Source organism: Carettochelys insculpta, chromosome 2, assembly GCF_033958435.1.
Source record: "Carettochelys insculpta isolate YL-2023 chromosome 2, ASM3395843v1, whole genome shotgun sequence".
Lineage (NCBI taxonomy): Eukaryota > Metazoa > Chordata > Testudines > Carettochelyidae > Carettochelys > Carettochelys insculpta.
Window position 1 is genome coordinate 186740513 of NC_134138.1, and position 15223 is coordinate 186755735.

The 15223-nt window shown below is 43.1% G+C and overlaps 1 protein-coding gene across 2 annotated transcripts in view; it reads right to left on the reverse strand.

Moving 5' to 3' along the window:
* The window catches only part of SEPTIN7 (septin 7), a 123056-nt gene that overhangs the window by 30188 nt on the left and 77645 nt on the right, over window positions 1-15223 (reverse strand). For both annotated transcript variants that reach the window (XM_074988102.1, XM_074988101.1), the window contains exons 7-8: window positions 14434-14526; window positions 10216-10312 (exon numbers count right to left, since the gene is read on the reverse strand). In XM_074988102.1, coding sequence (XP_074844203.1) covers window positions 10216-10312; window positions 14434-14526 — 190 coding nt within the window. The remainder of the gene's footprint in view (window positions 1-10215; window positions 10313-14433; window positions 14527-15223) is intronic.

Consider the following 15223-nt stretch of genomic DNA (forward strand, 5'->3'; position numbering starts at 1 on the left):
TGTCTTCTGAATGTACTGCTTTGTGCAGTACCAGCGCACTGCTGCTGGGGGTACTGATGGACGTGAAGATCTGGAGAGAAGCACTGCAGAGATGCTGACAGCACTGGAAGACCTGAACAGCATGGAGGGCAGGTTCTAGACCAGTGAAACCAGCTCAGACTGATGAGATTGCATCATATTGTAGTCATGGGATGATCAGCAATGGATGCAAAACTTCTGTATGCATAAGGCCACTTTCAAAGAACTTTGTGAAGTGCTGTCTCCTGCTCTGAAGCACAGCGATACCAGAATGAGACCTGCTTTGACAGTTGACAAGCATGTGGCAATTGCTTTGTGGAAGTCTGCAATGCCAGATAGCCACCACATAGCAGGAGACCAATTTGGAGTGGGCAAATCTACAGTTGGGGTTGCTGTCATTCAGGTAGTCAAGGCTATCAACAAGCTTCTCCTACGAAAGACAGTGACTCTGGGAAATGTGCAGGAGATAGTGGACAGACTTGATTGCATGGGGTGCCCTAACTGCAGTGTGGCCATAGATGGAATGTACATCCCCATCCTAGCACCAGACCACCAGGCTTCAGGGTACATTAACCACAGGGGGCACTTCTCTATGGTGTTGCAGGTTTTGGAGGATTACAAAGGTCGTTTCATCGGCAAGGGTCTGGTCTGTTTACAAGGCTCCAGAGTGGAACTTTCTCCCCAGACCAGAAAATTAACTTTGAGGGCGTGGTAATGCCCATAGTGGTTCTGGGTAATCCTGCTTACCCCTTGTTCCCTTGGCTCATGAAACCACATACAGACACCCTTGACTCCCGTAAGGAGTTCTTTAACTACAGGCTGTGCAGACGCAGAATGGCGGTAGAATGTGCCTTTGGCCATTTACAAGCCAAGTTCAGGTAGTTTCTGATCCACTCAGACCTCAATGAAGAGAACACTACCCGTGTCATTAGGACCTGCCATATTCTTCATAACATTTGAGAGTTGGGGGGGGTGCTAAGTTTCACACCTGGGGCGGGGTGGGGGGCATGGATGAGGCACGGATCCTGGCAAGAAATTATAAACAACTGACCCCAAAGGAAAGCAGGAAAGCCCAGACGAACTGAAAATCAGGGATGCCTTGAAAACCAAGTTTGTGAATGACTGTGAAGGGTGCTAACTGTCAGCCCCCACAACCCACACTGTTTTCTTGCCCTTTATGATACCTCCTCTTCAACCGCATGACAACCGTCACCACCTACCCTTCCCCAAAGCAAGTTAACCATTAAACGAAACTTTTTCCAAACTATAATGTTTTTATTTAGGGGGCACTAATGGCAGAGTGGTGGGTATAGGGAAAATATTCGGATAAGATGATCATGGCTTGTCACAGGTTAGCCTTCTGCTGGGGGGTGACTTTGTGGGGCTAGAGTGCAGGGCTCTCTGTGACCTTCCTCCCTCCTTCTGGGTCCCCAATGAGAGGAGGGAGCAGGATGTGTTGAAATAGGAAGTACAGGGGAGTGCACTGAGTGGTTTGAGGGAGGTCTAAAATGCTGGTGTCTGGAATGGCTGTGAGGATGCAGTGCCCTGTCCAGGGGAGGAGAACGAATGTGGTGACTGGAGAGGCCTGGAGATACTAGGCCCCCAAAAGGGAAGGTAATGTGTAAGAACAGGGTGGCATGTAATGGAGCACATTTTGGAGGGGGGTGCAAAGTTCACTGACTGTTTTCCCAAGCACTGCTTCAGTTAAGGCACAGGTCCCCAATTGTGATTTCTCAATAAGTGACTCAATCAATTCAGTATGCCTGTTCATTAAGGACAGCATGCATTGGTGCTTAACAGTTCATCATGATTTTCCTCCAGTCAGTCAGCTCTCTTTTTCCTTTGTTACATCAAAATAACTCTCCAACATTTCATGCTAGGACTTCTTCCTCCTCCACATTTGGAGCAACCTCTTATGGGTGGAACTGGGGCCTCTCTATCATCTAGCAAGGTCCTGATAAAATAAATTTAGAAATGTTAATGGCATTGTCGATAGCAATATTTTTATTTTTACTCAGAAGTATGACCATACTGACAGAATGAATGGCTGTCTGTCTCTATGGAAGAATATATTGCAACTGCAAGATCACTTTGGTGACTGTAAGACTACAGACAGCATGATTCCAATCGTAACAATTTAAGCTCTTCTAGGGCCAAGGTTTACCTTCAACACTTTGGTAAGCTATCTTCAGTTCGAGCCCACCTTTCTTAAAGCAACATGGTTTGCGTGCATGTATCCCAGCAGACACTGTCCCATGGGAGAGTGGGTGGCTGTATTCTGGCATTCTTAAAGCAGTGACTGGATTTAAAAGCAACCATGTCAGAAGTTTAAAAAAAACAAAAACAAAAAAAAAGTCACTCCAGGCGTGCACGTGAACAAAGTGAAGGTCTTGATCACCTGCCAGACAAGGGGTGGGGAGTGGGGGTTGCCTGGAGCACAGGCTGCTTAGAGTAGTACCTGAATTTTAAAGTGGCTGCTCCAGAAGATGCATGGAATTTTGCTCTGCATTGGGTAGGTCACAGGCAAAAAATCATTAGTGACTCACAAAACTTTCCACGTATTCTAGGTTGCCACACAAGAAATCAGTCTAATCAGAATAAGAAAAAAGGATAAGGGAAGATTGCTTGTTCTGTCCGGGTACAATGTTGGAAAATTTGCAAGCATGCTCTGTGGGGCCATGCTTCCAGATGACTTACTGATGGCTTGACGCAGTAAGGTGTCTTACCGTGGAAGAAGGAACAAGTCAGATCTCCCCAAAAATCTTGTGAGGAAAATCCAAGAGTACCATCTTAGACCTTCAGCTTTTTCTCCAAACAGGATTACACCTCCACCCCAGAAATATTAACAAGCTGTTCTACGAGAAATGGGCGTAGACCCTCCACCCCATGATTGCAACATACTATTAAAAAAGCACACTCACCAGAGATGCCCTCTCCAGTATCTGGGTTTGCCTCCAAAGCTGCCTCCTGAGTTAAGGGGACAGGCTCCAAGTCAAGAAACAGCTCCTGGCTTTCAGGCTCTGCTTCTACACTTGATTGGACCCCACTGTCGTCCACCTCTTCCAAATTCAGACAAGCTTCATCATCCTCTTGAGGAACACTCTATAAGGAGGAGTCGAGGAATATTCTGGGAGAAAAGGTTGCGTCTGTCCCCAGAATAGCACGAAGCTCATGGCAGTATCAGCGCTTCTGGGAAGGTGCCCCAGACCGACCATTCACTTGTTTGTATTTCTGGTAACTCTCCCTCAGCTCCTTGATCTTTATGATGCACTGCTGAGCATCCCTGGTGTAGCCTTTGAGACTCATGCTTTGCGACATTTTAATATAAATATCAGCATTTCTTTTGCCGGCTTAGAGCTGCAGGAAGAGAGCTTCTTCCCCCACACTGACATGAAGTTTAAGATCTCCCAATGGCTCCATGATGGGTGGGGCCTTTTAGTGATCCTGAGAATTCATGGCTGCTAGGTGTGCTGCAGAAATGTGATCCACAAGTCTGCTCACCGTGCTGGCCAGAGAGGAAAGGAAATCTAATCAAAATTTCCAGGCTGATGACCACTGCTTCCTGTCACCTAATTCCTGCTCAGATGGAGAGCAGCAGAGGTGGAGTGATGACCAGAAAGGACACTGTGAGGGGCACTGTAGGCAGTTTCGGATGTTAATAGATTTTAACACTGCCATCTGCACCTGTATAGTTTGACACTGCAAAAAAAAAAACAAAACAAAAACAAAACTTTCCATGGTTTTTAAGGCATGGGATGCGCAGTCCTAGAGATGGGAGTTCTATGATCACCACCCCTAAGAGAAAAAGTTGGGTGGTGGTGGTTGGGGACTCCCTCCTAAGTGGGACAGAGTCGTCCATCTGCTGTCCAGACCTAGAATCCCAGCAAGTTTGCTGCTTGTCTTGAGCTAAAACCCAGGATATTACACAGTCCCTGCCAAAAGTCGTTAAACCTGTAGACTATTACCCATTCCTACTTCTCCATGTAGGAACCAATGATACAGCTAAGAGCAACTCTGAGAAGATCACAGCAGATTTGGTAACCCTAGGAAGGATGATCAAGGTATATGGTGCACAAGTGGTGTTCTCGTCTATCCTCCCCCTGTGGAAGGAAGGGGTCCGCGTAGGGATTGTCAAATCACAGAGGTAAATGTGTGGTGGTGTAGGCGGTGTAGCAGGGAAGGATTTGGTATCTTTGCACATGGGATTCTATTGTGTGAACAGGGATTGGTGGGAAGAGATGGGATCCACCTCACAAAGAGAGGAAAGAGCATCTTTGCAGGCAGGCTTGCAAACCTAGTGAGGAGGGCTTTAAACTAAGTTTGTCAGGGGAAGATGACAAGCCCTGAGGTAAGTGGGGAAGGAGGAGGGAACAATCAAGTGGGTTTCCTGGGTGAAGAGGAGAAAGTGGGCCAATCAGCCCCCTTCTCTAAGATGCTTGTACACTAATGCCAGAAGCCTAAGGAACAAACAGGAAGAATTAGAGGTCCTGGCACCATCAAAGTAGTATGAGGTGGTTGGAATAACGGAGATTTGGTAGGACAATTCGCATAACTGGAGCACAGTCACAGAAAGTTATAAACTGTTCAGGAAGGACAGACAGGGGAGAAAAGGAGGAGGAGTTGCGCTCTACGTGAGGGAGCAGTATGATTGCTCAGAGTTCCAGTACGAGGAAGGAGACAATCCAGTTGAATGTCTTTGGGTTAAGCTTAGAGGCGGAAATAGAGGTGATGTTGTAGATGGTGTCTGCTACAGACCGCCAGATCAGGGAGATGAGACTTTCTTCAGTCAGCTAAGCGAAGCTTCCAAATCACAGGCCCTGGTTCTCATGGGAGATTTTAATAATCCAGACATTTGGTGGAAGACCAACACATCAGCACACAGACAATCCAGGAAGTTTTTGGAGAATGTTGGGGATAACTTCTTGGTACAAGTGCTGAAGGAACTGACCAGGGGCCGTATGCAACTTGACCTGCTGCTCACAAACAGGGAAGAACTAGTAGGAGAAACAGAAGTGGGAAGAAACCTGGGCTGCAGCAACCATGAGATTGTAGGTTTCATGATCGGGACAAAAGAAAGAAAGGTGAGCAGTAACATACAGACCGTTGATTTCAAAAGAGCAAACTTCGACTCCCTGAGAGAATGGATGAGTAGGATCCCTTGGGAAATGAAGATGAAGGATCCCTTGGGAAAAGAGTTCAAGAGAACTGGCAGCATTTTAAAGAAGTCTTACTGAAGGTACAGGAACAAATCATCCTGCTGCATAGTAAGAAATGCAAACATGGTAGGCAACCAGCTTGGCTAACGGGGAAATCCTTAGTCAGCTTAAACTAAAAAAGGATGCATACAAGAAATGGAAACGTGGACCATCAACTAAGGGGGAGGAAACATATGGATGGAGAATGCTAGGCAGTAACCAGGAAAGCGAAAGCACAATTGGAACTGCAGCTGGCCAGGGATGTGAAGAGTAACAAGAAGGGTTTCTACAAGCATGTAAACAATAAATGGGTTATCAGAGAAGGTGTGGGGCCATTACTGGATGAGGGAGGTAACCTAGTGACAGATGATGCAGGAAAAGATGAAGTACTCAATGCTTTTTTTGCCTCAGTCTTCATGGACAAAGTCAACTTCCACATGACGGTCCTAGACAATGCAGTATGGGAAGGTAGAGGGCAGCCATCTGTGGGGAAGGAACAAGTTCTGAGCCATCAAGAAAAACTAGATGTACACAAATCCCTGAGTCTGGATTTAATGCACCCTAGGCAGATGTCATTGCTGAGCCTTTGGCCATTATCTTTGAAGATTTTTGGAGATTGGGGGAAGATATCAGATGACTGGAAAAAGGCAAACATAGTGCCCATCTTTAAAAAAGAAAAGAAGGACAATCCAGGGAACTATAGACCAGTTAGCCTTACCTCAATCCCTGGGAAAATAATGGAGGGAATCCTCAAGGAATCCATTTTGGAGTATTTGGAAGAGGGGAAAGCGATCAAAAGTAGCCAACATGGATTCACCAGGGGCAAGTCCTGCCTGACCAATCTGATTAGCTTCTATGAGGAGGTAACAAGCTCTGTGGACATGGGGAAGTCAGTGGATGTGACAGACCTTGACTTCAGCAAAGCTTCTGATACTGTCTCCCACAACATTTTTGTCCATAAGTTAAGGAAACATGGATTGGATCCTTGGACTATAAGGAGGATAGAAAGCTGGCTTGATGGTCGGGCCCAGATGGGCAGTGGTCAATGGCTCAATATCTGGATGGCGGTCGGTTTCAAGTGGAGTACCACAAGGCTTGGTTCTGGGGCTGGTGTTATTCAACAACTTTATTAATGACCTGGATGAGGGACCCGGTTGCACCCTCAGCAAGTCTGCAGATGACACAAAACTAGGGGGAGAGGTAGATACATTGGAGGGTAGAGAGAGAATCCAGAGAGTGACCTGGATAAATTGGAGGACTGGGCCAAAAGAAAATCAGATGCAGTTCAGCAAGGAGAAGTGTAGAATCCTGCATCTGGGGTGAAAGAATCCCAACCACTGTTACAGGCAGGGGACCGACTGGCTCAGCAGCAGTATGATGGAAAGGGACCTAGGGGTTATGGTGGATGAAAGGCTGGATATGAGTAAACAGTGTGCCCTTGTAGCCAAAAAGACTAAATGCATTCTAGGGTGCAATAGGAGGAGCATTTTGAGCAGATCTAGAGAAGTAGTTATTCTCCTCTATTCAACACTGGTGAGGCCACATCTTGTATATTGTGTCCAGTTTTGGACCTCCCAGTATAAAAAGGATGTGGATTTGCTGGAGCAGGTTCAGTGAAGGGCAACAAAATGATTAAGGGGCTGGAGCACAAGACCTACGAGGATAGGGTGAAGGATTTGGGCTTGTTCAGTTTACAGGCGAGAAGACTTAGGGGTGATTTAATAGCAGCCTTCAACTTCCTGCTCTAAAGAGGAGGGTGAGAAACTGTTCTCAGTGGTGTCAGATGGCAGAACAAGGAGTAATGGTCTGAAGTTGAAGAGGGAGAGGTGTAGGTTAGATATTAGGAAAAACTACTTCACCAGGCGGGTGGTGAAGCATTGGAATGCGTTTCCTAGAGAGTTGGATTCTCCATCCCTCAGAGTTTTTAAGTCCTGGCTTGACAAGGTCCTGCCTGGGATGACTTAGTGGGGGGTTGATCCTGCTTGAAGCAGGGGGCTGGACTAGATGACCTCCTGAGGTCTCTTCCAGCCCTATGATTCTGTGACTTTTAGGACTTACTCCCAGGGAAACCAGAATTACAAAAGTTGATGTTACAGCCCCTTAAAATCAACCTATTGAACTCTGGGGTGTAGACTGATGGCTTATAAAATCGACCTTAGACCCTTAAATTCAACTTAATCTCCTAGTGTAGACCTGGGCTGAAATGGAAATTCCATGCAGTTCTTTGCTTGTGAATCTGAAGTGAGGCATTATTTAGAGAATCAAGTATCTGGTGAGATTGTTTACACAGATAGTATGGCAATGTAAACCATGGAAGAATTTCAACAGAACTGGAATTCCATCAGAGCTACTTAATGACCTGCATGGCCACTATTAATGGTCCCAGAATTATAAGCAAACACTGGAACAGACCAGAATTGTTATGGATGTTACTTCCACCTTCACTTGGATCTGCACATTCAGTGGATTCTGGTTAATTCTATGCTTGCGTTGCAGCCAGACTAACTGATCTCATATTATCCTCAAAAGACCAGAACATAAACATTACTTTACTGACATGGTTCACTGAAAAAAGAATATTCTGCAAAATTGCACCCTAATAATGATTTTTGTAAGACATCATTGAATTCCTCATTTTATCTTTATTTAATATGTACTTTAAGTATTCAGTGGCTGGGCAAATTGAGGCTGTGCACTTAGCCAAATATATTTGCTTATTGATCAAAGAACCAAGAAAGCATAACAATTCTCCCTCAGACTGAAGGTAGTAACAGTAAGAGGAATGGAAGAATGGGGAATGATACAGGGGGGACAGATCCGCTGGCACACAAGGTAACAGACATATGGAAAAGGTGGGTGAGGATCAAAGATTCCTGGCATTATGAAGGTCTGAACTGGGAGGTTGCAGAGAATGGAGGATTCCAAGGAGCTACCATGTGCCAGCAATGCCCCACTGCAATATACATTGGCCAAACTAGACAGTCTCTACATAAAAGAATCACAAATTAGATATCAGAAACTGTAACATACAAAAAACAGTCGGAGAACACTTCAATCTCCCTGGACACTCAGTAACAGATTTAAAAGTAGCCATCCTGCAACAAAAAAAAACAAGCAGACTACAAAGAGAAACTGTAGAGCTGCAACTCATTTGCAAATTTGATACCATCACCCAAGGATTGAAGAGAGACTGGGAATGCCCGGCCAACTATAAAAGCACTTTCTCCTCTCAATGTTCACACCTTCACATTAGCTGCTGATAGTGGGCCACATCCTCCGTGATTGAACTAACCTTGTCAACTCTGGCCCTCCTCTTGACTGGTACTCCCTCCTTCTCATAAGCCCATATATTTAACACCTCCTCTGGAACACCCCACTCATGCATCTAATGAAGCGGGTCTTTGCCCATGAAAGTTTATGCTCAAAAATATCTATTAGTCTATAAGATGCCACAGGAGTTCTTCTTGTTTTTGAAGACGCAGACTAACTCGCTTACAGCCTCTGACACAAGGAGCCCCTGGTGTTTGCTGAACTCAGCCTACACCAGCAACAAGGCGTGTGACTCTCTAATATGATTTTATGCAACATCCATAGTCTGCAGTTACTTTGGTCCAAATAATTTTAACTCCTGCTTTGGCATTTCATTTATGTAACGTGAAATCATGCCCCCCAGAAAAATGTTATTTCTCTAAACTTTCTCTCAACAGGTGGTATATTTTCATGAGGTAGATTAGATTAAGGACACACAAGAGGCGTATTAGATAATAAAAACTTTTATAAAAGAATTTACCTGTTTAAAATTTTTAAAACCAAGAGCCTTATGCACAAGCACACAAGGTCAATGTTCTACTGCAGCTGGCTTCTACTCTGTCAAAACCCACTTCCTGTCAGACAACACTTGAAAGAACCAGAGCACTTCCTTTAACGTATTTGTCCATACTGAGATGTTTCATTTAGTACTGCGTTAATTTGGTTCACAGGCTGCTTTAAAAAATTTGCTTCGTAATGTTATAGACAGATAATTATTGTGGTAAGCACAACTTAAAATTAATGTATGGTGATCACACAACATATATTGCAGTTAGCTGCACACAAACGCAAACCAAATACGATAAATCTTCCCTTAGCAAAGGCAGCTGTTGAAACCTCTGTGTGGTTGGGCCTTTACGTACACCACGCTTTTCATAAATGCAAAGGTAATGAAAGGTATGTAGCAGGCAAACAACATTAAATTATCTCATATACACAGAGTTATCCTCAAAACTATACTAAAGCAGTCATGTGTTTATGTCTCCACTTACAAGTATAAAAAACAAATATCAAACGTTAGACTTTATGTAGTGGAAAATGCATTTCCATTTAACTACCCAAATGCCACCTCTGAACTCAACGGAAGATTAAAACTTTCAGCAGTCTTCACTCTATGGTCAACAATTTTAGGGAAAATAAAAGTTTACTACAGTCTAGCAGAAATAAGATGATCTGCCATGAATGGTAAATTGTATTTATTCTAGACTAGATGATCTAACAAACATACCTAATGTGAAAACCCCTGGAAACAAGAGACTTGGAAATTGAATAGTTTATATAATAAACTGTATGGACATTTCAGCTGAACTGAAATGGAAAGATTATGACCACTAACAGACAGCTGAACATCAAACACAATCTTGTGTATGTAATGAAGTATGAACTGAAAAAGTGAGAGACTACAGTTTAATTATACTTCATTGGAAGACACCTTCAGGGGTCTTGAACAAATGATTCACAAGCAACAACTCAAGTACAGCTTTTATAAAATGTTTAACTTTGGCAAGATTGCATTTGTTCTGAGGCTAGAAATAAAGGCTTTAGAATAAATCTGCTGGTTTATTAAGTTTTCAGGTGTAAATATTCCAAAATAAGAAGGTAAAACATTTGAAGCAAAGACCGAGATGCATTTGTAACTCAAGCATGCACTTACAATTACTACTAATGCTACTAATATTTAAGAAAAGTTTACCTTCTGCAACACCCCAAGGATATTGCCTTCCTCTGACTCTCTTGCCATTTACTTCAATGATCGTATTACTGCCTACCACAGCAAGCGGTAAACGGTCCTAAAAGATTTAGACAAAAAAAAAGTAATTTTCAATACCAGTATGTGTCTTCTGCCTAAAGCTATTAAATAAAGCCTAAGTATAAACATGATACAAAAAGTGGGGCCTTTTTATTCTGTAATTCAACTCACCAAAAGTTCAGGGAAGCATCAGCTATTACTGATATGTACTAGTTACAGTGATTTATCTCAGTTTGAAATTATTTGTACTGTGTGGTCCTCGTTACAAGTCCAGCTTACGTTCCTAAATAATGCAACTTAAACGAAACGACTTATAAAGGGGAATTAAAAACTATCAGGAATAATGTAATTAGCCTGAGATACATTCCTAACATTGAGTTCACACACGTGCAGTACATACAATGCACCTAAACCCTCAAAAAAACAAATAGAAAGAGATTACACAAATACAACACTGTACAGTATATTAAGATAAAGTTTGTGCACTCACAATATTTTCACTTCAAAACTTACAGACAGTAAGGATGACACAAAGGATTGTGGTGTGATGTCACAGCACAGAACAGCAATGATGTGCAAAGTGGAGGGAGTAGCTCTGGCCAGGGGTGGCGGGGAAGAGGAGGAACACCACATTTTTTGAAGGGCACATCAAAGTCCCGCTCCCTGCAGCTGCAGTGTCACCCAATGGACGAGAAAGCTGACTCTGCAGGGGGGAGTGCAGGCAAGACATGTGCCCCAGCTATTCTCCCTTGCAATGGGACACTCCCCTTGCGCACAGAGAAGGCACATACCACTGCCACCTCCCTTCAACCCGGCGCACAGCCTGACCTTGCGAGTACTCCCCACTGCATGCTGAGAGGAAACTGCACACTGCCACCTCCCTTCAGCCCATAATGGAGCCTGCCCGTCTTGAGGTCCTATCTTCTGGCTGCTTCTGGGTTCTACTAGCCACTGTGCACTGTGGCTCTCCGCCACCCACAGACCCATGCAGCCTACAGTTGTTCACAGCTACCACCTGGCTCCCCACTGCCCCTGCTTTGTGCAGCTCCCTGAAGCTACCCCCAGCTCCCTGCGGCTCCCCACAGCCCCCTGCTGCTCCTCCCCACTGCTCCCCCGGCTACCGCCAGCTCCCCCCAGCTCCCCCTGGCTTCCCGCAGCTTCCCTGTGACTTCAGGATTCACTTCCAGGGCCTCTACACTACCGTGCCAGCCACCACAAAGCTCAGCTATGTTCTTGGCTTTTGGTCCCTTGGCCTCCACATGAGAAAAGTGCAGATCAGTGTGACTTATAATGAATCTGATTTCATGAATTAATTAATGACATATGTGAGACAACTTACAGCGAAGTGACTTATAACAAGGACCCCCTGTATTCTTGCTTGGGCTGTAAGTCAGATTTAAAAAAGTAACCAGTGATTTTATAGGCCATTTAGCATGCAAACCCTGTACTGATTAGTAAATGGTAATCAGCAAGTCTGAGTACAAGGTTTTGGTCATTTGTTAATTCTCAACCTTTACAATTATTAGGCACTTCACACTTCTTTTATTGGCTACAGCATTTGCTTTCACTGACTGTATTAATAACTTCTGAGTTGATTGCTATCAAAAATTGCTGCCTTGGTTGATGCAGAAGAATTCAACTTTATATATGAGAAAAGCTATTGATTAGTTTAAATGGACATCTTACAAACTTAACCCCATCTCACCCCATGTCTATTCTGTTTTTCATTCTACAAGCTAGCAAAGCTCAGCAACGTACCAATTCCTGTATCCGTTTGCATTTATCTAGGGAGAAGCCTAGGACTTGCCCATTCCAATTCTGTTCAGTACACACTGAAAACAAAACTACATCTTCTCTGGGAAGAACCTTGTCAAACCACTCAGAAAAAAAGAAATACAGATAGGAAAAGGGACTGAGGAGACACAAAATATGATGGAAAAGAGGGAAAGGCCAAGGGTTTTCAATTGTTCAAAAGTTTGAGTTTGCTGCAATTTGAGAGCCCTTTTCAGTATTCTGCAGCTATTCCCCTCATTGCAATGTTAACATACCAATCACCAGATGGCGCTTCTATTTAATTCTGTTATGGCACTCTTATGCTTTAGGTCTCCAACTTTATAACTTATTAAAAAAAAAGCCCTACCAATTATTCTACAGCACTGGTTCAAAACAAAAGTGTTACTGAAGTGGTCTTGACCACTCTTAAATAATGGATTAGTTACAGGATAGTTACTGTATTGAACAGGAAATGCTTTTAAATAATTACTTGTATTATGGAAGCACTCAGAAACCCAAGCAAGGTTCAAGAACCCTTTAGCTCAAGGCACAGAACAAAGATAGGCACTGCTCCAGAGCTCTCAAATCCATTTCAAACAGGTGGATGAAACAAACAGTGGGGATAGCTTGAAAGGATCATGTGGTCTAGGTAAGGGGTTGTGTATCTTAATTTGGCCTTCTAAACCATGTCTACACTACCACTTAAGTCAGCTTATTATTCCACCACTCTGAGCAACAAATCATGCTGCCATAAGCGTTAGCGTGCACAGCGCTATGTCAAAAGAAGCACATGAAGCTACCATTACCCCCTGAGTGTGGATTAATAATGTTGATGGGAGGGCTCTCTTCTGTCAGCATTGAATGGCTACCTGAGAGATCTTACAGTGGTGCAGCTGCACCAGTACAGCTGGGACACAACAAGTTCTTTAGTGCAGACACAGCCTCAGGTTGCTAGATGAGCTACTTAAGTCCAGGACCTATTTCGCAGCATTCTGAAATGCTTTCAGTAACACACATAGGGCCCATTAGAAGGGTGGAACTACAGGCTCTCAATGAGCAGATGAGATGTGTTCAGAGGAGAAATGTAGGTTTATTAGAAACTTGGGAAAGATGGGGCACACCTTTTTGGGAAAGACAGAGCCTAGGCAGGAAAGATGGGGCACACCTAAACTATTACAGAACCAGGTTGATGGCTTGTAAAATTAAAAGGGGTACAGAGGAGTTTTTTAACTTAAGAGCAGGGAGGAAATGACAAGCGCAGAGGAGCTCGTGGGTCAGATACATCCTGTAGGGTAGGATTTAAAGGGGATACTCTATATTCCTGCTGTGGTAGATCTTCTGGAGTTCAATTTGGCATGCTTGGTAGGGATGCCTAAATCAAACTTACAGGGCACCCACATTTGGAACTGATACTCCTGCCCTTTGTTAGAAATAAGGGGAGTTGACAGGAGCAGTGGTGACATCACAGAAGCCTGAATTAAGGTATGTCAACTCCAGCTACGTAATTAATGTAGTTGGAAATGCGTACCTTAATCTGACCTTCTTCTGTAGTGCAGATCTTCCTTTGGTTAATTACAGATAGGAACTGGAGAGAAACAGTTAAATAAAGAAGTCCCATTCCATTACATCATATGAAGACAGACAACTAAATACTAACTTTTATAAGTGCTTGTATGCAAATGACTGAAGTCACCATAAAATGGGTGAACTTGAGTGCCTGATAGCAATATTCTCATTTTGTAAGACCACCACAAACTTGGTGCAATGATGATAATTCATGGAACACAGTAATACCAGGCTATAAAATATACAGAAATGGCAGAGTAGGCCAAGAAGTGGTAGTTTATGAATCAAAACAGTATCAGAATTTATATGGCTACAAATTCCATGACTGAATAATGAACATGGCATTAGGAATATACTATCTACCATCTGAGTGGGATGGAGCTGTTGCCTGAAATGCTCAGAGAACTTAGAGAGGCTACACAAACAGAAAACCTGATGTTCACATATCCCTGCATTGTCTGAGCACATGTTGCCTTATGATGGGACATAGATAAAATTTCTAGGCATCCTCAATGTTCCCATCCATAAGCAGAATAAATTTTGTTATGTGCAACAAGGCATGAACAGATGTGCACTACCAACAGAAAAACATGCTGCAGACTGTGGGAGCTCTGCTAATCAGCTGGGCAGCATTTCAATCTCTCCTGGGTGACAACCCAAGTGCACAGCTTACAGGGAGCACTGGTCACACCATTAGTGACTGCTTCTTGAAGTAACTATTCCTGGAGCCCTCAAAAAGGGCAAGATTTTGCCTCTCATCTAAGAGGAAAGGAAATTATCTAGTGGTGAAAAGTGTGTTCTAAAATGCAAAAAATTATCTACCTTTATCTTTTTAACCAGCTTATTTTCTTCTTCATCATCTGTTTCTGGAAATTCATATATTTTAATTTTGTGTTCTTGGATCTCTTTCATAATCTACAAGTGAAAACATTAAGTTACTAACAAACATTCAAACAGCGAAATTATTACTGATGCATGCATTATTTACTTAATGCCACTTCACCATTATACCTCCCCCATGTGGTACTGGAGAATTTTCTGCTTTCTGTAATGAACCTAATGCCTAACAAGGTGAGTTTATGAGGTGACTGCTATTGCATATGAAAGTAAGTGTGGTATGCACAGAAAATCCCCAAATCTAAGTTTTGGGAATCTGAAATTTAAACTTTGAATTTTCTATTTATTGTGGAATCTAAATAACTTGTTCTTTCAATAAATCTTCACAAAACTGAGTAAGTTTCAAGTATAGTTAAATAATTCCAGTTCCTTCTGTTGTTGCTGTTGTCATTCCAACTTCTGCTCACCCCCAGCTTCAACTGAATTAGCACTGCTTGAAGCAGTATCACCTGCCTGTCCCGCCCACCAGAATCTGTGATTGATGGACAGACTCCAGTGGCAAGGACAGAACAAGAATTTAAATTCCAGTGAAATTTTAAGAGCAACTGAGTATCTTAAAATTAGATTCACCAGCCTAATTTCTAAATTCCTTATTTGAAAGTTATTTCATAAACCTGATTTCAGTTGTCCAGCATTTTGTAATAAGTGCTATATCATTTGGTAGTATGAAACTGGAGTTGCAGGATTTTATTTTCAAGAGACTGAGCCAGGAAAA